We start from the raw sequence: 23,162 nt of genomic DNA on the forward strand, positions 1-23,162 counted from the left end.
AGTACGAAAATGAGATTAATCCTTTTATTTTAATTTTTACATTTTCCCCCAAAGACTTGAGATTTAAAAAGCAGGGCAAAAGCAGAGGCAGCCTCCAGCTTAGCATAGAAGATACCACTGAAATCTATCCTCTTATCCTCAACCTAACAGAGCCCAGTACAAGAACCAAATGTGAAGACAAGAAGAAACAATAATCGCATCAAAGAATTACATATGGCGTCTTTACTGGGAACTTCTTCTTCTACTGCATTTTTATCATCTAGGCCTTTCTCCTCCTCTTCCGTAACCAAACCTTCCTTTCCTTCTCTCTCCTTAACTCCAGGTACATTTCTCCACTCAATAATCTAATACCCCTCCAGGTGCATTTCTCCACTCATTAAGCTAATACTCACTTTACTTTTTCTTTCCAAAACCCAATTTTGAGTGCACTTGAAATAGACCCAGTTCTCATTTTATTGTTTTCTGCGTGCTTTTTATTAATTAAGAAGTGGGCTTTGAAGTTTTTCAGTGGAGTGTTAGTGATGATATTGCTTTTATGTTTATTTGCAGGGCTGACTATTGGAAGGAAGTATTGTAGAGGAATTGGAATTCAGAGCAAGAAGGGAAGGTCTCAGTTCCATCTTACTGTTACCAATGTTGCAACTGATGTTAGCTCGGTTGAGCAGGTAACAGCTTTATCTTTACTTTATGATCCTTCTAATATGCTTATGCTGATGTATATTTTTCGGATTTCATTTATTTTCGTTTAATTGCTCTAGTATTACATTCGCGTTTGAACAATTTTGGACAATATTGGGTCCATTCTTGGTTTTTGTTGAAAGACCAGTTTGAAATTTGAATTAGTATAACCAAGATGTGCATGGCAAAAGAAATTAATGAAAAAGTTGTCCAATAATGAGAATAAAATGCGTGAACTTTGATTTTATAGGCTCAGAATGTTGCTGCTAAAGAAAGCCAGAGGCCAGTTTTTCCATTTGCTGCTATAGTAGGACAGGATGAGATGAAATTGTGCCTTTTGTTAAATGTGATTGATCCCAAGATTGGAGGGGTCATGATTATGGGTGATAGAGGGACAGGGAAGTCTACTACTGTTAGGTCCCTGGTGGATTTACTTCCAGAAATTAGCGTAGTTTTCGGTGACCCGTATAACTCAGATCCAGAGGATCCAGAATCCATGGGTGTTGAAGTTAGAGAAAGCATCATGAAAGGGGAGGAGCTTTCGGTTGTGCTGACCAAAATTAATATGGTTGATTTGCCATTAGGAGCTACTGAGGATAGGGTCTGCGGAACAATTGATATTGAAAAGGCTCTCACTGAGGGTGTCAAGGCATTTGAGCCTGGCCTTCTTGCTAAAGCTAACAGAGGGATTCTTTATGTGGATGAAGTTAACCTTTTGGATGACCACTTAGTGGATGTTCTTTTAGATTCTGCTGCCTCAGGATGGAACACAGTGGAGAGAGAGGGTATTTCAATTTCACATCCTGCACGCTTTATTTTGATTGGCTCTGGTAATCCTGAAGAAGGGGAGCTCCGGCCCCAGCTGCTTGATAGATTTGGGATGCATGCACAGGTGGGAACTGTAAAGGATGCTGAGCTCAGAGTGAAGATAGTGGAAGAAAGATCTCGGTTTGACAAAAATCCCAAGGAATTCCGTGATTCTTACAAGGCAGAGCAAGAGAAGCTGCAACAACAAATTTCATCAGCTAGGACTGCTCTTTCTCAAGTGCAGATAGATCGTGATCTGAAGGTAAAGATTTCCAAGGTTTGTGCAGAGCTGAATGTTGATGGATTGAGAGGAGACATTGTGACTAACAGAGCTGCAAAAGCTCTTGCTGCTTTAAAGGGTAGAGATAAAGTAAGTGCAGAGGATATTGCTACTGTAATTCCCAACTGTTTAAGACACCGGCTGCGGAAGGATCCATTGGAATCTGTTGACTCGGGTTTGCTTGTCATTGAGAAATTTTACGAAGTTTTTAGCTGAAGATGTGCCTTACTACATTTTTGTTAAATCATAATTGTCTTTCAACTGTTTTCTTTATATTTTCCTTTTTCGTTATCTCTCTTACATTCTGCGAATATAGACAGGTTATTCCTGTTTTTGTTAAGTAAATTGTAGTATATTGAAGAACATGAATGTTGAGTTCCCTCTTCTATTTTTATCAAAGTTTGTTCATTTTTGCATCTTCCTGCTATTCAATATACGCACATTTTACTGCAAAGTGAAACGACAACTTTTCATACTTCCATGGATTTGAAAATCCTTTTATACAAATATCTCCCTTCATCTAACTGGAGAGTAACAGATTAAGGAAAAGAAATGGTCCATAAAAAACAAACAAAAAGGGCTCCATCACTTCAGCAAGTTTTCTTCGGGCTGATCCAGCCAAAAGCCATAACCACGCTTGACACCTTTACTAATTGATTAGGGGAAAAGAAAAGAACCTATACATTAAAAAAGAAAAAAAGAGAGGAAAGAAGCAGGAAAAAAGTTTCGAAGAGTTGGCTCAAATTTCAATAGACAGAGTGGGGAGAACTTGGAAAAGATAAATTCTATTCAAATTCACTACACATCTTTATTAATTATTCGATAATGTTTGATAGGGAACATGTCTAATTTGTTACACTATCTGGTCAAGGAGGTTCAATGTTTAAACTTACGAGGAAGGAATTCTTTACATAAGACACGTGAGAAGTGCCAAGTAAATCTATAGGTTAGGGTTATTGCTTTGCGAAATTGCCCCCCAAAATGGGGGCCTCTGCTCTGAGAATGCAGGCGGTCTTTGGTAGACAATTGATGCAACCCTGATCATGATTCCAGCAGTCAAAGCCCAAATCACATAGGTTTCGCTCCCTGACTGGTAGTCAAAGAAATGGAGTAGATACTTGTGTCCCATCCGTTGTTTCTCTTCTGCTCTGCGGTTCTCATCCTGTATTTCACCATCCAAACTATGAGTCAGTAAGAAAAGTTTTTAAGATTAATATCTGGAATGTAATAATTGATAACTATGACTAGAACAGAACCTTAAGAAACATTTCTAGTGGAACGTCAAACATTGATTCTACTTCACTGGAGTTTGGAGATGGATTGAAACCCTCCTTGTTCAATAGTATACCAACCACAGGAACTACTGCGATGCCACGCTACAAACAGAACCCATATCTACTTTCAGCTTGTAACTTGATCTGATAATCTGACGATATTGAAGTGAACAACAAAAAGCTGTGGTTACAGCTTTAACCAGATAATGTATAATAAAACATATCTGCCAGGTTCATACACCACTGTAAACATCAACAAGAAACGGTCAGGCTTCTTATAAATTTAATGACAAAATCAGATATTAAGCGATCCATCTCTGTGTCACCTACATACCACAAATTTGCTAAAAAGGCAGAAAGTTACAAATGGGATTTGCAAAACATACCAACGTCACAAAAGGTTCAAGAACAGTAACAACATCAACAAGAGAAGGGTCTAAGCCAATCTCCTCCTCAGCCTCCCTCAAGGCAGTCTCTACGTCATCAGCATCAGCATCCTCTCTTTTCCCACCAGGCAAAGCAACCTCACCTACATTCGAACAAATCCCATTTGGTCTTTCTAACACCATTATTTCGCAAAACATCTATACAATTAAAATCTTTATCAAGATAACAATTTTTGTATTACCAGAATGAGAGGACAGGGTTGAGGAGCGTTTTGTGAGGATTACACGCAGATCGCCATCATCTCCTTCAAATATGCAAATTAAAACTGCAGCTCTGCTGTTAGGTCTGGCAGAATCCGATTCTTGAGTAACTGAAGTTCTTGCATTATCAGAGACTTCTTTTTGATGCTGCTCTATTGAGTTATTTAGAGGAAGAGAATGGTTATAGAGGCGTAGCTGTTGGGCCAAGGAGATGAGATTCTGCGATTTCTCCCCCATGTTGATGCTTAGCTTCTTCTCCAGTATGCCAAACTAAACTAAATCTCCTTTAAGTTGCAAACTGTAAAGTCAATATAACATAATTGTTGATTCTAAATTGGTGCAAGCGTGTTTCATGTGTATTTTCATAACGGGTCTAATTTAATTTAATTGAATTTCAGTAAGTATTCAACAATAATTAAAGGGTACAACAAGAGTAACCAAACCTAGCGTGATTGGCAGATTTCTTGATTCCTTTTAGCAATGGTGAGACCTAGAATTTACCCCCACTTGAATCCGTAGGCCTCTCCCTATGTGTTCATAAATGTTTACAAAAATGGTTAGGAAATGGAAGGGTTAGATCCCAACCAATTTGGGCTGGCTGCCCTTCGCTCTGTCTGCTTCAGTATGCAATTTAATGATGTTAAAAGAAGTTGAAGTCTTTCTTAATGCAACTTCCACGATCTGATATCTCTTTCTCTGACCAAATCCGAGGAAATGGAAGAAGCTACAGTACTTGCAGACAGGACAATGTGCTCTTCTGATCCATCCACGCACGCACATTTGCTCCATAATGGACCTGAGAATTGGAATATGGCAGCTAAAATCTCATTTTTCAGATCAAAGTAGAAACCCTTTGTAGAGATTTTCCTGTACCATAGATGTTCCTATTTTAAATGTTGCTTGTTTTAGTTTTATTTCCTATCTTTCTTGCTTCCTATTTGCTTCCTATTTTTTAGGAGCAAGCTTAGTTTTCTTCCTATATTGAATATACAGATGCTTGTATGTATAGCACCCAATATAATTAATAAAAATGATCTTTTTCCCATTAATATTTTCTCACTCTTTTTATTTTTTTACGTCGAGTCTTTATGCGCAACAAATGATTATAAGGAATAATTAAATAAATGATGTCTCAATTTTTACCTTTTATTTCAACATCTGAATTTTTGTTTAATTAAATCTCTCAACTTTAAAAATGTAATGTATTTAAGTGTTTTCAGCTAATTTAGACTTAAAAGAGTGATTGAACAAAATTTAGGTACACCATACTAAATTAATTATATCATATGAAACTGAAAAGTATAAAACAAAATAAAATTAATCTCATCATCGTTGTTTTCTTTTTTCTTTTGTTTTTCCTCATCTCCACAAATGCAATCCATCTCCAAATCAAATAACTTACAAATTTATTTCAATAGTATTAATCCTTCAACACTAATGTTGACTCATCAAAAAGACACTGGCATAAATTTTTTTTTCTATTTCAATTAATTTTAAATTTGAAAATAGATTACTTATATGGAATATAGATAAAGGAAAATAACAAACTATCTATGTTTTTCTTAATTAAAAATACAATGTAACTTTTTTTTTTACTGTGTAAAAATATTAAAATATGCTATTCATTTTTTTTTCTTTACAAAACAATAAAAAAATAACCATAAAAAAACAGTATTTTAAAAAAAAATATACAATAAAAATAATATTTTTTATTAATTTTATAATATTTCCTTTTAAATTTTTTATGATTATTCTTTGATAAAACAACAAAAAATTATCAAAGAAAAATTGAAAGGCAACTAAAAATAACCATATCATATTTTTAAAAGAAAACTAAAAAAACAGGATTTAAAAAAAAAATTATACAATAAAAAAAAAAATTTTATTAATTTTAAAAGATTTCTTAAAAGTTTCTTATAAATTATGGATATGGATATGGAGAAAAAGAAGAAAGTAAGAGAAAAAAGAGATAAATGTGAGATTATTTTTGTTTTCCCATCATGATGAGATTAACTTATTCAGCTAATGAACCTGAGTGTGCTTAATTAGCACTTTTTGATGAGCCTAAATCAGGCAAAAATGTGTTCTACTTTTAAGATTTACATATCAAATTGAATAAAAAGAAATATCAAAAATTAAAATTACAAAAATTGAAAAGTTACGACACTATTTATATAATTATTCCATTATAAGCAAGACTGGTATAACAAGTGGTGATTCATGGATTAGAAACATCTCTTTATACAATTAGCATAAATAATCATAAATCTAATACAACAATAAATAATCACTAAATTAAAGATGAATTTCCCTGATGAGGAATTACAAGGGACATCAAACATTTTACCGAACTAGCTCCCTTAGAAACCAATTCTTACTTGAATAGGTAAGTAGTTTCCGATTCTTGCAATATGCATAAAAACTATTTAATTCCATGGCAAAAGAGCAGCTTAGAGATGAAAGAAGGCATTAGGTAGTCTTCATTCTCATACTTCACAAGGAAAATTCTTGCGAGTATAGCTGTTCTTATCAGTGCTGCTGATTAATTCTTTTCAACAGCAAACCAATTGAGAGTTAAATCTAGATAAAAGATGGGAAAGCATCCTGACCCGTTGAAGCAGACGGCTCCATCACCAACATACCCCATCAAGAAGTTGATGACACCAGATTTGAGTTACCCCTCTGTATCTGAAATTAATTTTTTCCCTCAGCTTACAGTACTCACAAGTTTGGACATACTCTGTCTACGTACCAACTGTCTGACCATTCTGTTTCAGTATCCATGAACGGTTATTTTAAACTAATCACACTAGTTCAACAGGTCCAGGTTGTGGATTTTATTACGCCAGGTTGTTTATTTCGAGTGCACCCCAATATAATTCTCCCCCTAATTCTTCAATGCATCACAGTATCACTGTTTACTACCTTCGGAAATCTGAACTTAGGATTCTGCTCCACAAAAGCTGGTGGCCGCTGAAAGACTACTGATGCAGCTCTAATCAAAATTCCAGCAGTTAAACCCCATATCAAGTATTTCTTCTTTTCCGTTTCATAATCAAAGAAATGGACCAGATACTTCTCTCCCATCCATTCTCTCTCCTCTACTCTTCGATTTTCATCCTGAACCAAACAGTTTGTACATAATTCTTTGTGAAGAAAACCAATATTTTAGTTCAAGTGAAAAAAGGGCAAACCTTAATGAACATTTCCAACGGAGCATCAAACACTGCTTCAACTTCAGCAGGATTTGGCATGGCCTTGAATGCTTTCTTGTCACGCAGTATGCCTATAACTGGAATTACTCTCAGGAGGTGCTGCAAAGAAAAGCAACAATTGCTAAAAATCCAAAAGTAAAATAGATACTTCCTAAGTTTTTACTATGTCTAACAAACATATCAGTCAAATACTTCATGTGAAAAATGGTCCTATATAACTATCTAACCTAAATCTAAGCAATTTACATCTCATGCTTACACTCTTGTTGAGATAGTACTGATAAGGAACATAAATTGTGAGAATTGTTTAGCTAAAGATTTTTGGAAGATTCCCTATAAGGGAAACCAGAAAAGTCTCATATATGTAAATCATTTTCCATTAAGCAAAAGAAATTAAATTGAAACTGACATTGTGTTTAGTTGAAATTCATGAAATTTATGGAATTCATTTGCAAATCCAAAGTTTATGGGCTTTGAATAAAGTGAAAATTAATTTAGAATTCTACATATTCAAATTTGTGTAGAATTGGTTATAACTAAACTAAATTCTAACGAAATAGGTAGAATTTCAAATGAATTTAACAATAGTTTGTCAATGTATTCCATAGCACCACAATATTTTTGTCAACTTTATCATTTCCATTTTACTTACTCTCATATATTTTTCTCAAATAAAATATTCCTTTAATGTATTTCAACCAAACATAGCATAAATTCAGTTAGACAAACTTGCACCATCAGACAGAGACGAGTTATTCCAAACTCTAACAGAAAATGAAATGAAGAGTGTAGATTTAAAGATTATAGCCCTTCTCCTAAGCAGGCATTACTCAGTCTCTATCAACTGATCTCAAAGTTCCCCATTAACATATAACTAAAAGCTAACAGACTTTCATACCTTAGACAAAAATGGTTCAAGAACGGTAACCACATGGACAAGTGTAGGATCCAACCCAATCTCCTCTTTTGCCTCTCTTGTGGCTGTCTCACCATCATCCTTGTCACCCTCCTCTGCTTTCCCACCAGGCAATGAAACTTCACCTGCAACCAGGACCACCCACTTAGTTCAATAACAATCTGACTCTAACAACCTCCCTCACCTAAATTCTACCGTGATCATATACATTCTACTTGGTTAGCAACAAACAGAGAAAATAAAATGTTTAATATTTTATATCATTGAACTGCACTTAATTGAACCTATTACTAATTGAAAGCCTCCCTATTCAATGAAATCATCCTTTTCGCTTATAGACCAAAGTCTCCTACTTTTATTTCCTCATTTAGTTTCCTGAAATCTTAGTTTTCTGAAACGTTTTGAGTTATGGCATCAAATAGGTCAACCTTTCGTATTTGATTCCTCCAATAATACAAAAAAACGACCAAATAGTTTAATTTTCGAAACCTTGCTCAGTATCAAACAAATATATCTACATAATCAAGCCTTTGTGCAAGCATATAGTAAACCAGACTAATTAATCTTAAACAATTTGTTATTGCAATTAGGGGGGAAAAGGCCAATATACAACTCAAAAGACTCAAACTTTCAAATTTTAAACAAAAGCGATCCAAAATTATGTTGGAAGTGAACTGATATTATACCTCCATTGGTAGGAGAACAAACAAAGGTATTTAGAACACCACTAACCTGAGTGAGTAGATAACCTAGAAGACCTCTTAGTCAAAATGACACGAAAATCACCATCATCACCAGCAAAGATACAGACCAAGACAGCAGCTCTTTTGGGTCTAAACCTTTGAGGATCTTTAGGAATTGGGGTTACAGATTCTTGAAAACCCACTTCAATAGTTTGCTCTTCAATTTCATCTGGAGATGCAGAGGGTGGCTTGTAGAAGCGAAGCTGATGGGCTAAAGCCATCAATCTGTTTGATCCAGAACATTCCATGAGTGAAAAAAATGATGCTTTTTGATAGAGCGGTGACAGTGATAACGGTAGATTTGTTCTTAAAAAGGAGAGCATTAGGTGATGATTTTTGGCAGGGACGATGAGACTGATTTTATATAGGAGGGAGGGCTTAAGAGTTCTTTTGCAGTTTTGCTTAATTTAATGCTTTGGATATTCTCTGCCAGTTTTCCATTATTAATTACTACTATTATTGGTAATAATTTTTATTTTACTTTTTATTTTTTAAGTAATATTATATGTACTTTTTAAAGAATTAGTAATAATTTAATTTAGATTTGCTTTTTGCTCGTTAAATAATGATTGAATTCACTTTTCAATTTCATATTTGGATACTGATAGATCATTTTGATTATCCTTACTTCTACTGCCAACTATCCTATGCACAACCCATCAGATAGATAAAAAATGGAAGTCTTTAAGCAAAATCATTAGTAAATTACAGTATATGGAGAAGCTTTTTTCTTTTTTCTTTGAAATTTTGTTCTTGTTTACAGACTGTTGATTAAAGTATTTTCGTTAATATAGAGGCTATATATTCTCATTATGTTTTGGCAGGATAATTGATGAACATTAGAGGAGAAAACAAAATACAAAGAGAACAGAACAATTAATCTCATCTTAACTTCTCATTTTGCTTGTGGACAACAGAACAAACGTGCGCCTCTAATCACTAATCACAAAGTCACAGCAATCGAGGGTCCATCCAGGACTCCAACCTTGAACAGTTGGGTTTTAACCATCATTTACTAGGCACTTCTATCTTTCTAACTCAAACTTAGGTGTGATCACTGATTACAATTTAATTGACTTGAACAACTGTACTTTCTTCTTCTCCGAACAGAATCATAATTACAAACGGCTAATAGTGATGTAGGAACCAATTTAGGATTACGACACGTACAAGTTAGTGGCCCTGATCCTAAGACATGCCCCTCTTTTTCTTTTCTATTTCAAAATAAGAATTTACTTATATTGTTTGGTGTGTAAATTATAAATGCTGTCTGTGGCTTTAAAACCACCCTTTGAAATCAAAGTACAAAGAAGTTTCCATCAACTTTTTCACTCAAAATTCGAGAAAAAAATTGCAATTAAAACTACTTCTTGCTAATGATGGTCCTTGTATGTATATCAGGATAATGAGTGTTATATCAAATGAAACCAGAGTTGCCATAGTGAAGCTTGCAAAAGAGCAATTACTTCAAGGAGTTACACACCCATCCAGAAAATGCCATGACTTCACTCCAATTAAAATCCTGTCTATTTACAGTATAAATACAAATTATTTGTTTATAAATACAAATGATTTTTCAAAACGAAAATTACAAAACGGGAAAACCTTTTAGGGGAAAGAAGAAAGCAAATTCAGGGGCCTGTTCTATTGTCCTCAACTGCATGCTAAGTATATCATCACAAGACAAGACCACTCCCCTCGTACACAATAAAACAAAACGAGCATATGTATAAAATAACTTTCTTATCTTTGAACGCATTCGATTGAAAATTAGGCTTTCCACTCTATGTATCGGCTAAGGCTGAGACACTAATATCTGTTCCCCTTTGGGATTTGCTTCTTTAGTTTTAATGCTCCCTTCAAGAATAGGTCTCTTTTCAGCAGCTGGATATGACAATCTTCGGGCCTTTGTACTTTCTCTCAAGCTAGACAAAGATTGTTTAGATGAAAGTGGTGTTTTAGTAATAGTTGGTGACTTTGTGTTTTTACCACCTTTGTTTGCCTGCTTGTTCTGCACTTTCTTTGGACTAATGGAGTGAGCAGGGACTCTGCTTTCCCATGGACGAGCAGCAATCCAGCGTTCTGTCCAGCTCCAACCCCAATTTGCTTTGCCAAGTTCATAGTTGACCAGCCCAAGGTACTGACTAGAGTTTGCTCTCCACTGTAATTCAGGGGATTTCTATGGTCATTTTCTTTTGTTTTCTCTGAATTCAAGTGAATCAAGGTCATGAAAACTACAGCTACAGAGTAATCTAATGAGGAAAGTAAAAGGTACCTACCTGATGAGAAAAGGCATATGCCATTGCTCGCTCTCGCTTAACAGCTGCTTCTTCCCTCTGATGTATCCTTGCAAGAGTTTCTTCCATTGTTTCGGAGCCATCAGACCATTCTACCTGTCGTCCAGTTGAAAAAAATTTAGTCAGAGGAGCTGATTAGATGGAACAAAGGCTCCTTTGGTGATTGGAAATTGGAATAACTTAAGGACATCAAATTGATTCCTGATCATCCAATTTCTAATGCAAGGGAGATGAGTAAATAGCTTCGTTTTATTATTGTTATCATTATTATTTTTCTCCCTCTTCATGTAAAATATATAACTTGCAAGTAAGGTGTTGAACAAACAAACAATAGGATGACTGCTATGCTAGAGAAAGGAAGTTCCAAGAAAACCAAAAGTTTTCTGGATGTAATCTAGAGCTACTGGACAACAGACACCAAAAAAATCTGGGACCTTGTTGACCAAGATTTATTGAGGCTTTAAACAGATATATTCCATTTAATGGGATGTTCCAACATAAGACTTAATCTAACCTCTAAATGATGCAGCTCTGCCTCAAGTTTTAGTTGATTCTCTAATCGCTTCTGTCTTAACCGGCCTTCTCTTACCATACAATGTCGACGATCTCTAATTTGTCCCTGTATTTTGCTCCATGAATGAAGATGGTTCAATGTAGTTGCAGCTTGTTTTTTAATGGAGTAATTCTGGGTCAGATTCTGTAATCTCACAGCTCCCTTCAGACGGTGTAAACTTTTCCTAGCCTGTTATCATTAGGAGACATTTTAGCATTACTATGCACACATGTATTTATGTGTATGGACTGTGAGTTAGTATGCCTCCAAGAAAAATTAAAAAAATGTCATTGGAACCACAGAATCAATTTCATTTCTAATTTATAAAATAGTGGAATCAGACTAGTTTGAAACAAGCCAGATCCTGGTTCGGGACATCAATTGTCGCCAAATAACTATCTTCCTCCACTAGAAAGAATACTGCACATAGATGTGGAGAAGTTAATCAGGTAATCATCTGGATCCTGTTCAACAAGCAAGCTTCACTTATACACCTCCAATGTGGTGGCTTCTTACTGAACCTAATAAGTTAAGGTTCTGTAGCGAGAAGCCGCATTGAAAGTTTTGGCCACATATACAGCTCAGAGCTCTAAACATTAAAAGGTAATCAAGCAAAACCAAGAATCTATTCTAGGGAATCTTGTCCTCTACTATTCACTTTATGCTTGTCCACATATAAGATGTTAAATTACTTGGTTGACATCTCACAAAAGAAGTCAGATTCGCTCAATCTCCAAGTGTTAAAGATTCATAACTAATTAACCAATTTATGCCTGTCTGAATAGCATGAAAATTAGATGAATCTATATTTAGCATGAGACATAAAAATCTCAGCTCTCATGTCTAGGTTATATTTTTAACTTAAATGCGTCCTTTTGCATAATGAGATCCAAAATTTAGCATTCTATACATAGATGCATGTTTGTGCGTAAATAGGTTCTGCATCAACTCCAATTTGAAGATGCAAGTCAATTCATAATTATATAAAGTAGATAGATGTAATAACCATGTAACTGAATTACACCTGATGAAATGAAACTCAATTATTGTCACAAAAGAAGGCCATGTAACGGAGCTTGAGTGCTAGGCATACCATATAGGCCCTGAAGGCAGTTTGAATCCTGGTGGCGGCAAAGTCCTCAACTGGCATGTCAAGAACTCTTGGATTGCAACTGGTAGCAGACTTTTTGCGTGGCTGATTCTTCCACTTGAAGCCATTTGATTTTGCAGCAGCAGAAGAATCCTGTCCCAATTTGTAGGAGTATATGATGAGCTGATGTCAACTAGATCAGAATTTCCATAGCCATTAACATGAGAACAACAATAAATACCAATAACTTCAAGCAGATCATGACTGAGAAGTTATTCTTAAATAAAATTTATGGCCATTGGTGAAATCATTACAAGCTCGTCATTAGAAAATGGGATAGACGCAGCAACAACAAAAAAAAAAAAAAAAGGAATAGCTAATACAAAGTATAAAATTTGGATAATTTAATACCTTCACTCGTTTAGAACTATCATCTTTCACCTTCTTCAAGCTAATTATTGTTTTAAACCAATCACCAGAACCCATTTCTGACTTCAGGTGCTGTTACCCGACTTAACATAAACCTGACAGCAGATTAAATTTAATACAAGCAATATCAGCATTCTGCACATCTTCTAAAAGTTAAATCCTTTTCTACAAGCAGAAATGCTCATGAATTGTAGCACTTAGTAATTTTCTTTTAATTTTTCAGCAACAATGATCATGAATAATCATTCTTTTACCAAATTGAGAATAGCATATTACATGATTATAAATAATTGACAAAAAACAATGATGATAGAAGCAGAGGTAAAGTTCAATTAGAAGTAATTAAGATAGAGAACTTAAACGAATTGGAAGCTGAGAATCCTAAAGTGATTAATAATTTCATGTAATTACCCATTAAAGAATTCACAATGAGAACTAACTGCAACTATCTGAGAAATTCAATCTTTCTTCATCTCATTCTTTAAAATACAATCTTAAGAAGCCAGCTCTCTCCCTCAGTCAATAAATAGATAATAATCCCAAGCAACTTGCTTTATCCAAAATGAAAAATAAAGAAGTGAACTGCAATAACCACAAGTCAAAACTTAGCATATCAAACAAGAAATTACATCTCAATTCTTGATTCAATAAGCAGAAAAGAACAAGAATGCAGACCAGAAATCTGATTGATTGAAACTAAAATGACTAACTTTGAAAACTTTCAGATCTTTCCCATCCCTCCGACTCAAAATCACATTGGCCAATAAAGAGGTGAAGTGAACAAGAATTGAAGTAAAACCCAATCAAAGTCTTACATTAGTTATAGGAAAAAGAAAAGCAGGGTAAGTAAGACGTAGCAGATAGAGAGAGAGTAATAAAAAGTGGTGCAGAGCAAGAAAAGGTGGCGACACCAGTAGTTGTAGTGAACAAGAAGAAAAGCCTGAAATGACAAATAACATAAACAAAATGAAAAAGAATAAAAGGTGGGTGTGGAGATATGGATTGTCATGGCCCATCGAAAATATACCGTCTCAAGAACAAATATCACAGAAATTAAAATTCGGATATGCATATTTTATATGAAATGAATTATATAATAATAATAATAATAATAATAATAATAATAATAATAATTGTCCTTCAATCAAGGGCTCTAACAACTGGTAAAGTGATCGAGACATGTGTGAGCTGCAGTGCAGAGTTAGCTCGTAGCTGGTGTGTGTTGTTTTATTAATATATTTATTTTTATCTTTCTCTTTTGGGTTTGAAATATTCAAATAGCATGCTCAATAATAGTGACAGGAGAACAAACAGATAAGCCATGACAAGGGTTGATAGATACGGGTGGTTGTTTTCTTTTCTTTTCCCTCTCTTATTTTTCCTCTTCCATTTTCAAGATTTTTTCTTAAGAAATATATGTATATATATTCAGTTTATAATTCAGAACGGTTTTCTTTTTAATACCTTGTAATTCAGAAAGCTAAAATATTAATTAAGAGCATATGCATATCAACTTATTGTCAAAAAAGGAAAAAAAATGTGAACCAACTTACGTCGGCATAATCCTTAAAGTAACAGGGAAAATAAAATACTTAAATTGGCATATTTTATTTTCTTTTGGTCTTTGATCGATATCGAAAGGAGTTGTTGGCTGTAACCTGTAGTGATGAAATGGAACAAGAAGATGATGAATAAATAAATAAACAAATAAAAATTATTGATATGATTATTCTTTTGGACTCTGGCGGAGTTGGTTCTTAACCCCTACTGTTTTAAATTCATGTAGGTTGCGGTGGGTCATGCATGCGGGCCGCCGATTAGGTGGATTATTATGATATGGATTACCGACTATGAGCCGTTGATTAGTTAGAAATTGAAAAATAAATTACATGACGGAAAAAGAAAAAGAAGTAACAAATGGTCCCGGCGGGGCTCGAACCCGCGACCTTCGGCTCATAAGACCAACGCTCTAACCAACTGAGCTACGGGACCTTGGTTGTCTTAGGTTGAAAATATTTAATGAAAGCAGTAATAGTAATGAAATCTGGAGAGGGATCTTTTAATATGTGTATCTATAGTTAAATGTAAATCAAAAAGTTCAACATGGTGGAAAAGTAAATATATAATCTAGTCTTCGCCAAATGCAATATCGCGGTCCTCCATATGGAAATATGGTTCATTTTGTTGACTAATGACTCTAATTAATTAAATAGACTCGATAGCTATTGGCAATTGGAAATTATAGTAAAGGCATAAATCTCTATCTATAAATATATGGCAAGAAATTAATTACGTGAAAGTGGTGGCAGTTTTGAATATTCTAGACCAAAATCATGGACCATATTAACCAATGGTTTAGCCTTGCAAAAGTTACCATCACCCTCTTGTCATTTTCCGTTCCCTGTAATTATTTGCTTTTGCCTTCCTTCCAGAACGTCTCATATTCATCCTTGTACATTGCCACAATGAATTGTTATTGCTTCACTAACAATTGCATGCTGCTACAAAGCAAGCGCTACTGCTTGATTCCTCCAACAATCAGACATGCATCCATCTTTTCCAAAAATATTGTTATTCGCTGAACTATATAGACATCAAATTAATTAAATGGCACCTCAAAAAAGAAATAACATTTTAAATTGGTTTTAAATCTCATTGAAGCTGAATTAAAACCTTTTAAAAAACCAATATAAATCAGAAGATTGAGACCATGTATATTATCATGAGGAGGTCATTATTTAAAAAATATAATTAAAAGGGACAAACTAAAGTCAAGTCATGGACATTGGTGGTGACATATAAAATTAAATAATGACAATAGGATCTTACTATAAAATGCTTGAAATCTAACACTATTCAAGATATATTAATAATACCGAGCCCATGGAAATAACCAGGAAGGCAAGTACGCAACTATTTTATAAAAGTCAAAGCTGAAAAAGATATGTAGGTGCAAGAAATTCCTACTCCAGCCAAAAATTTCAAAGCCGCATCATACACACAATTTCCACAAATTCACATTATATTGTACTAAAACAAACTCATAACTTTATCAGAAATGCCAACTACTATCATTTCAACATTTGATAAATGATCAAGAACACACCTTCTTGACATACATATATATATATTTGTATTAACACACACACGTACAAATTAAACCACCATGGGAGAATCGGATGAAGATGATAAAGAATTCGGCGTTAGCCGAAAGATAATGGTCGCCGCCATCTTCTCATTATTTGCAGTGGTGATGCTTATAATTCTTCTACATCTTTACTCTAGATATCTCCAAAGACTCCAAGAAAGAAGACGCCGTGCAGCAATTCATCGATTGAGAAGGCAGATAGCACCAGAAATAGCTAATTTCTCCGTCGAACAACCTAAGGTAGGCCTTGACTCTATTGTCATAGCCTCAATTCCAGCATTCAAATATAATCAAACCGACCAGCTTGGTCATGATGAAGCTTTGGAGTGCTCGGTTTGTTTGAGTACGGTAGTAGAAGATGCTATGGTTAGACTATTACCGAACTGTAAGCACATGTTCCATGTAGAGTGTATTGATATGTGGCTAGGGTCACATACTACTTGTCCTATATGTCGCGCCGTGGCTGAACCTATGATCCAACCATCGGCTCCGCCCCTACAGGAGGGAAATACGTTACCTAGTGTTCCTGAGATGGAGAAGGGCAGTGCATCATCAGGCTCGCGATTTGGCTCGTTTCGATGGATGGTTAGTAGAGATAGATCGTCAAGGGCTCGAAGTTGTGGTGAGGAAATTTCTGTACAAGATTTGGAAAGGCAGTGAGTCATTGACAAATGAATCTTCTTGATAAATATATACTTTTTTTTTTATTGTAACTGAGATTGCTATGAGAACTTGATTTTTTTTCCTTGTATTGGATTATGAGTTTGTTAAAGAACAATTAGCCTGTATCATAATTAGTACACATAATTTTAATTTTAAAATGATTTTTCGTTATATAATGTAATAAAGTTATTATAAGGTGGGTCATTGTTTAATTACACTTCACAATCTATACATAATTCAGTTCAATATTGTTGTATAATGGAGTAGCAGATGCAGGTGTTGGTTTTCTGAAACAAGTTTATTCTTCCTATGTTTCTTGCCTTCCTTTTTGACCCCCAACAACAAAGAGGCTGCAGTTACCAGGCTGGTCTGAGCACAAAGTTTGTATTACATATGAGGTTGTCTATTTTTCTTTTTAATTTTTCAATTAAAATGCCTAACATGTACGGGTACTTCCCACCAAAATCAGGTTTGCTTAGTAAGCTAAAATAAAATGGGCCCAGTCAAATTTATAGCCAATCTCCGATGACGATTTCGATTTATGAAACAATGTTTAGACCACTTCAACCTTAAACCATTCATTATATATATATATATATATTATATATATATATTTATATATATGTGCGTGTGCGTTGAATTTTCACCTTCATTGAGAAAAAGTTGTTATAATAGAATTATAAACTGAATAAATTAAAGGGTGAAATAGATTTAAATATCTCTTCTTTTAGTTTTTAAATTAAAGTTTAATTTGACATAACCGTCTATATATTTATAATAAACTAGAACCATAAACTGGCTTGAATCCTTTCAATCCTTGATTATAATTTGGACCGTCTATAATTGAACCAATTCATAGATACATCTTTTAAGAAAACCATGGACTGGGCTTTGGGCCAGTCAGGCACTGGCGGAGTCTAGGAATATGTGTTGAACTAGTGGCGTCTCTTTATAAAAAAATTTCTACAATTATTAGTGGATTGGGGGGAGATTATATAGAGGAGAGGATCCAAATTAAATTAAATTAAATACATGACTATAGAAATGTTTACGGATTTAGAGGGACAGAGAGTTACATATATATAGTTACTAATTAATTAATGATCTGTATGGAATATTTATGCATTCAATCTATTTCGAATTAACTTGCACAGTTTATGAATTTAACATTAAATGTGACAGTTGGATTATATATACGAACAAAATTAATTAATTATACTGTCACCAAATCTTGAAAACCCATTACTAAATTCTTTGTTATATGGTGTGAGACTTTGTCTTCTTCAATTTTATAATATAAATAGAGAAAATGAAGCTAAAGTTGATTATATGGCAGAAAATAAATGATACCAAAAATTGTGTATGAAATTAGAGGGTATGAAAATTTAAACATGAAAAGAAATTTAGGGGTGAAATTATATAAGAACTTAGAAGTAAAACTAATCTCCAGCTTCACTTTGAAAATAGTCTCACCTTACTACTAAGATTAACGCATTAAATAATATCAGATAACTGTTGATTTTGCTGCAGTATCTTAGGCCTATTTTTATCTTGATTTAAGCAAAGGAAACAAAGAAGCTGAAAAATCAGTGGTCCTGCGTATATCTTGTCCGACATTAATCAATTTGAATTAGCTGGAATTCAAATTTATGATTTTAATCAATTTGAGGATTGATCTGAAGAAAATAAACAAGTTCTCATATATTCTTAGAACATGAAAGTGACCCCTTTTCATAATTTTAGCTACTAGAAGAAACTTGATCATGACGTTCATAGACCCAACAACACAGTGCGCCATTTTCTATTAAAAAGGTAACATCATTTATGAACTATTTTTAGGTATTCTAATCCTTAACTGATAATTCGGTCTGTCTGCAGCTAAGAACAATTAAAGGGCTTCATGATGGTGTTAGGATCCTGTTCATGATGACGGAGACAAAATCGTAATCTTCTAAAAACCCATGTGATATTTGGCCTACTAACTTACCTTAGTTACTCGATTAGTATTACTACCCCTGAAAAAAAAGAAAGGTAAATCCCATAAATCTTATACTAAAAATGTAATGCAAATATTCATTCTGAACCGGTAATAATATAAACTTCAAATTTATTTGAAATCTCTCAGCGTATTTCCATATCAATTAGATTGGAATTTATGGATTATTTACCTAAATGTACTGTGTATAGCAGAGATTATTAGAAAAAGATGCATATTATTAAGGTTTGCCAGCCTGGAGAGTATATTTGATTTTATCAAATGGGCCAGTAGTAAACCTTTTAAGTTGCTGCTTATCAGTGTACTAAGACTATTCCCTCCGATAATAACCTAATACATTAATTTGTACCAACTAATGTAGTATTTTTAAGGTGTACAGAATATTAAGTTAGATACAGTGCTTAAAGTTACTAAATATGATTCTTATGTGGTAATTAAGTGCCAACCAGTATCCACATAATGCTGAACAATTAGCAGGTCTTACATAAAAGAAAAGAAAATGAAACAAAATGTGATTAAGGCTTAACAAAAGAGAGAATCTGATAAAAAATTTATTTTTTAATGACTCAATCTTAGATGTGTTTCTTTAAATTTGTCAATAGATTAAACATACCAAATTCTTTTGAAATATTTCTAATAACAATTTTGGGCTTTGCTTTCTAATAATCAATTTAAAATTGTATGATTTTCCTGACAATTCATTAATTTATTCTTTTTACAGCACAACGTGACCCAACAAAAGGAAGAAAATAAATAATCATAATAAATTGGACAGTATTGAATTCAAATTTAGCAAAAAATACCAATATCTTTCCATATACTAGGGTCCACATTAAGTTTCCATGCAGTGAGGTAGACTGGGCTTGCAAATTGGCATAGGAAAAGTACAAAAAAGCTTGTTATGAATATGGCAAGGATTTTCAGAGATCCTGAGACACATTACATGATGTATGAGATAAGTCATGGAAATACAGTTCAGAAATAGGTTGTATATAATAAAAGGAAGTGGCCATAAATCTGTACGAGAGAGGATTCAAAAGAAAAGAAAAAGGAAGTGAGAAAGTATGGAGCGAGAAAATCGAGTAAATGAGAAGATTTTGATGAATGCTTGGATTTCCGTGCTTTGAAAACATCCTATTTTGTGATTTTCCTGTCCGACAAACACAATATTTACACAAACTCACACTTTCCTTCTTTTATTTCTCTTTTCTTTGGGAGAGTAAGATCTTTTTGTGCTTAAAACATGGGTAGACTTTCTTTGGTTTCCACTTGATGATCAACGTATAGGTAGCCGCTTTCAACTCCACATCCTTTGAGATTTCCTTACCTTATATCTCGGTTTTTTGAATTGTTTTTTCGTTACTTGTTTTAGATTTGTGGATCCATCTTGTAAATATGCGGATTCTTGTTAAACTTTCTCTGAATTCTCTCTAATGAAAACTTTTGCTTCACATGATCTCTTGCTATTTAAATTTAGATTTTTGAGCTTTTTAATGATTGTCACAGGAAAGCAAAGAATCGGACCCAAAAAGAAAGAAAGAAAAGAAAATATAAAACTTAACTTCAAGAATGTGCAGCAATTCAAGCCATAGTAGCAGCGGCGGAGGTGTTGGTGGTGATAATGGTGTTGATAGTATATATTCAAAGAAACCCAAGAGACAAAGAGTACCAAAAAGAGGGCCAGGAGTTGCAGAACTAGAGAAGATTTTGAGAGAACAAGAGAAGAGAAATGATATAGAAAAGGCTAAGAGTGACGGGTATTCATTAGTATCATCACTTCCCAATTCTTATCACCCGCAACCCCTTGCTCTTGCTTCATCAAAATCCTTACCACAACCACGACCTGTCTCTTTCTCTCCACATCCTAAACAATTTACTCCACCGAATACAACATATAGCATAGCGTTAGTTGGCAAAAGTGGCGTCCAAATCGCTGGATCAAATTTGGTTTTACCTGAGCATACTTTGTTACCTACGATGTGGAGTTCTTCTGAGACTAAAGTTGGTGTTGGAGTATCAAGATCAGTTCCCGGATTTCCATTTTCTGCCCGTTCATTGAATGGATCTAATCCTAGTCCTGTGTTTCCTGATCCTAGTTTGATGCAAAGAAGCCAAAACACACCATCTTCAGCTGTAAGCAATAATTAATTCACGTTCGTGATTTTTTGTTATTACCTGTATTTTTATAAGCGGGTCTACTTTGTATGATTTACAGAAAGATCTTTTTCCTCATTGTATTGTGTCATCTTCAACAACTCCATCATCTTCTATACCTTGCCATGGTAGAGAGCCCCCTTCAAACCAAACCACATATTATCATACTACTCCTTTATGGCCAGAGGAAGATCAGGCAAGTTTAAGTTATTATACTATTTAGTCTACTTTTATTTTTCCTTCATGTAATTGCATGTTTAGTTTCTTTATGTGCACTTGCTTATTTGTTGGAGGATTAAATCTTAGTGTTTCCTGAACATTTGAGTGTCGAAGTATTAAATTAAAAAATTCAATGAAATATGATCTTAAATTTGTTGTGAATATTTTATTCGAGTTCAAGATATTTATAGAAAAAAAATATATTGAAAAACATTGTTCACAGAATTTAATAAATCTCTTTTCATTCCATTGATTGAAAATGGGTGCAATTAATTACCAAATAAATATAGAAACAAAATTTCTAGTTACATTATTAGATATTTGTTCTTTCTTCATCTTTTATTATAAAACTACTAAAGCTACATTTGATAGTAATTGTCACCTCTCTTTTAACAATTAATATTTCTTTCTTCAATTTCCATTTTATTTTCTTCATGATTTTCACTCATGTGATATTGAAAACTATTAAGAAGGGTAGAAAAATTTTCTCAAAAAAAAAAAAAAAAAGAAGGGTACAGAAATTGTGAAGCTCTAATGTTGAGATTTGTTCCTATTTTTAGATGGTTGGAGCAAAAAGATCAAGACCATTTTCCATGGAGATCCCTCCAGTCCCTGTTTTCCACTATCCAGTTCCAACATTTTCACCTCAAATCAACAGATTAGACCCTTCATTTTCATGTGGTAATGGCAGCAGCATTGAAGCAAGTGCTACTATCTCCAGGTTGACCTAGCTAATTAACTTTCATCTTTCATACATGCACGTAGTAACTTGCATAATTAAGTTTTATTAGCCACATCATATATTTCTCCTTGCAATAATTCCTTAACAATGCTTCGATCAGAGAGAAGATGCCAAGTAGTTCTTTGGAACCGAATATCGAAAAATGCAATACAGATAATGGATCATTACCAGATGGAAGTTTTTTATTATTTGGATGTCCAACAACTCCTCCATCCACTCATACTCTTCAACGAGAACTATCCAAATTCAGTCATTTTCCTCTTCAAGTAAGACAGTAATAAACTTCCAATTCAAGAAATCAATCTTTTAAAACTGGAAATTATTCTTTGTTTTGATACGATGCTTATTAATATACTATTTCTTTACGAATTGAAGGAAAGCAATGGTGGAGGATCTATTCACAAGAAACCTTTCTACAGCTTCTTACTTCCAAGGGAGCATATTGGCATGGTGGAAAGCTTAAACAATGAGAGAACTGAAACGAGGGGAGATGGCATTGATCTCAATCTTAGACTCTAAACAAATTGTTGTAAGCTAAAGTGTAACAAAAGACGTACGGAAATCCTCATAATCATCTGATTTTGAGTTAAATATTTATGGATATGGTTGAAACCTTGTATAAGAATATGTGCATTTTCAGAAGATTCTATCTTTGAATGTAAGAGTTTACAGACAATTGAGAGTTTTTTGTTGGTAGATTGTGGCTCGAGTATGAACTTTAGTAATCTATAAAAATTAACATTCCATGACAGCAACAGCCTTCTATATTTGACAAGATAATTTGTTCAGCAATGGTTACTTGACATCCATGATATGTTTTGAAGTTATAATCTCATAGAATAAATACTGGAGCTTGACAATTTCCCAAGAACCCTAAATTTCAAACCTATTTCCTGTCACAACACCGCGAATTACGTAAAACAACACCAGAGAAGATGAACATAAAGGAAATGCCAAGATGTTTCGGAAATATGGAATGCAATTAGATCTATCATATCACTAACCACCCACTGCATTATAATAAGACCTCTTGAATAAACCTAATTTTTTTATTTTTCTAATAGTTGTTGAGTAATCCTATAAGAAGCCTGATGCCCAAATCAGTGCTAGAAGTGCCAATAGCCCAAGAATGTTGTTCAGATATACTGCTCATGCATATATCTGCACACATCAATTTACAGTCCTTAATGATATTGTCTTAAAAGAGTGAAATAGATTTTTATTCTAGCAATAAACTACATTCTTAAAAAATATTTAAATATAGAAAGTGAAAAGTTTTATTTAAATTTAAATGTCTTTTAATATTTTACT

At 33.9% G+C, this 23,162-nt stretch overlaps 6 protein-coding genes and 1 non-coding gene across 18 annotated transcripts; 3 read left to right on the forward strand and 4 right to left on the reverse strand.

Moving 5' to 3' along the window:
• Positions 1 to 82: 82 nt before the first annotated feature.
• LOC8259194 (magnesium-chelatase subunit ChlI, chloroplastic) lies at positions 83 to 2,181 on the forward strand. Its single transcript, XM_048374474.1, has 3 exons — positions 83 to 322; positions 550 to 665; positions 929 to 2,181. Exons 1-3 carry the CDS (start codon positions 214 to 216, stop codon positions 1,979 to 1,981), a joined length of 1,278 nt encoding a protein of 425 aa, XP_048230431.1. The 5' UTR covers positions 83 to 213; the 3' UTR covers positions 1,982 to 2,181.
• A 353-nt stretch (positions 2,182 to 2,534) lies between these two features.
• On the reverse strand, positions 2,535 to 4,726 carry LOC8285913 (nudix hydrolase 15, mitochondrial). 2 transcript variants are annotated; one of them, XM_048374476.1, is made up of 5 exons: positions 4,130 to 4,726; positions 3,668 to 3,970; positions 3,426 to 3,568; positions 3,022 to 3,141; positions 2,535 to 2,927 (listed from the first exon to the last, which is right to left on the reverse strand). In XM_048374476.1, the coding sequence occupies exons 2-5, from the start codon at positions 3,921 to 3,923 to the stop codon at positions 2,706 to 2,708; spliced, it is 741 nt and encodes a 246-aa protein (XP_048230433.1). In that variant the 5' UTR covers positions 3,924 to 3,970; positions 4,130 to 4,726; the 3' UTR covers positions 2,535 to 2,705. The 2 variants fall into 2 exon arrangements, with proteins under 2 accessions (XP_048230433.1, XP_048230432.1); XM_048374475.1 differs by having other exon boundaries at positions 3,668 to 3,984; positions 4,130 to 4,725.
• A 1,110-nt stretch (positions 4,727 to 5,836) lies between these two features.
• Positions 5,837 to 9,024, reverse strand: LOC8259193 (nudix hydrolase 15, mitochondrial). Its single transcript, XM_002522487.4, has 4 exons — positions 8,550 to 9,024; positions 7,800 to 7,942; positions 6,881 to 7,000; positions 5,837 to 6,806 (listed from the first exon to the last, which is right to left on the reverse strand). Exons 1-4 carry the CDS (start codon positions 8,881 to 8,883, stop codon positions 6,582 to 6,584), a joined length of 822 nt encoding a protein of 273 aa, XP_002522533.2. The 5' UTR covers positions 8,884 to 9,024; the 3' UTR covers positions 5,837 to 6,581.
• A 1,022-nt stretch (positions 9,025 to 10,046) lies between these two features.
• Positions 10,047 to 14,497, reverse strand: LOC8266800 (protein IQ-DOMAIN 9). 11 transcript variants are annotated; one of them, XM_048374256.1, is made up of 7 exons: positions 14,483 to 14,497; positions 13,788 to 13,869; positions 12,912 to 13,025; positions 12,504 to 12,683; positions 11,372 to 11,599; positions 10,840 to 10,953; positions 10,047 to 10,721 (listed from the first exon to the last, which is right to left on the reverse strand). In XM_048374256.1, the coding sequence occupies exons 3-7, from the start codon at positions 12,984 to 12,986 to the stop codon at positions 10,356 to 10,358; spliced, it is 963 nt and encodes a 320-aa protein (XP_048230213.1). In that variant the 5' UTR covers positions 12,987 to 13,025; positions 13,788 to 13,869; positions 14,483 to 14,497; the 3' UTR covers positions 10,047 to 10,355. The 11 variants fall into 11 exon arrangements, with proteins under 11 accessions (XP_048230213.1, XP_048230215.1, XP_015576864.1 ...); XM_048374258.1 differs by lacking the exons at positions 13,788 to 13,869; positions 14,483 to 14,497 and adding exons at positions 13,341 to 13,511; positions 13,640 to 13,780 and having other exon boundaries at positions 12,504 to 12,653; positions 12,912 to 13,024; XM_015721378.3 differs by lacking the exons at positions 13,788 to 13,869; positions 14,483 to 14,497 and adding exons at positions 13,341 to 13,511; positions 13,640 to 13,780 and having other exon boundaries at positions 12,912 to 13,024.
• Positions 14,498 to 14,847: 350 nt separating this feature from the next.
• Positions 14,848 to 14,921, reverse strand: TRNAI-UAU. The gene has a single exon. It is a non-coding gene; the product is annotated as a tRNA-Ile (tRNA).
• A 947-nt stretch (positions 14,922 to 15,868) lies between these two features.
• LOC8259191 (E3 ubiquitin-protein ligase ATL41) lies at positions 15,869 to 16,911 on the forward strand. Its single transcript, XM_002522485.4, has one exon. The coding sequence runs from the start codon at positions 16,096 to 16,098 to the stop codon at positions 16,735 to 16,737; it is 642 nt and encodes a 213-aa protein (XP_002522531.2). The 5' UTR covers positions 15,869 to 16,095; the 3' UTR covers positions 16,738 to 16,911.
• A 2,774-nt stretch (positions 16,912 to 19,685) lies between these two features.
• LOC8259190 (cell wall protein RBR3) lies at positions 19,686 to 22,600 on the forward strand. Its single transcript, XM_015721423.3, has 6 exons — positions 19,686 to 20,023; positions 20,243 to 20,869; positions 20,952 to 21,086; positions 21,670 to 21,830; positions 21,952 to 22,117; positions 22,227 to 22,600. The coding sequence occupies exons 2-6, from the start codon at positions 20,306 to 20,308 to the stop codon at positions 22,368 to 22,370; spliced, it is 1,170 nt and encodes a 389-aa protein (XP_015576909.2). The 5' UTR covers positions 19,686 to 20,023; positions 20,243 to 20,305; the 3' UTR covers positions 22,371 to 22,600.
• The last annotated feature ends 562 nt before the right edge of the window (positions 22,601 to 23,162 follow it).

This window comes from Ricinus communis, chromosome 5 (genome assembly GCF_019578655.1).
Source record: "Ricinus communis isolate WT05 ecotype wild-type chromosome 5, ASM1957865v1, whole genome shotgun sequence".
Lineage (NCBI taxonomy): Eukaryota > Viridiplantae > Streptophyta > Magnoliopsida > Malpighiales > Euphorbiaceae > Ricinus > Ricinus communis.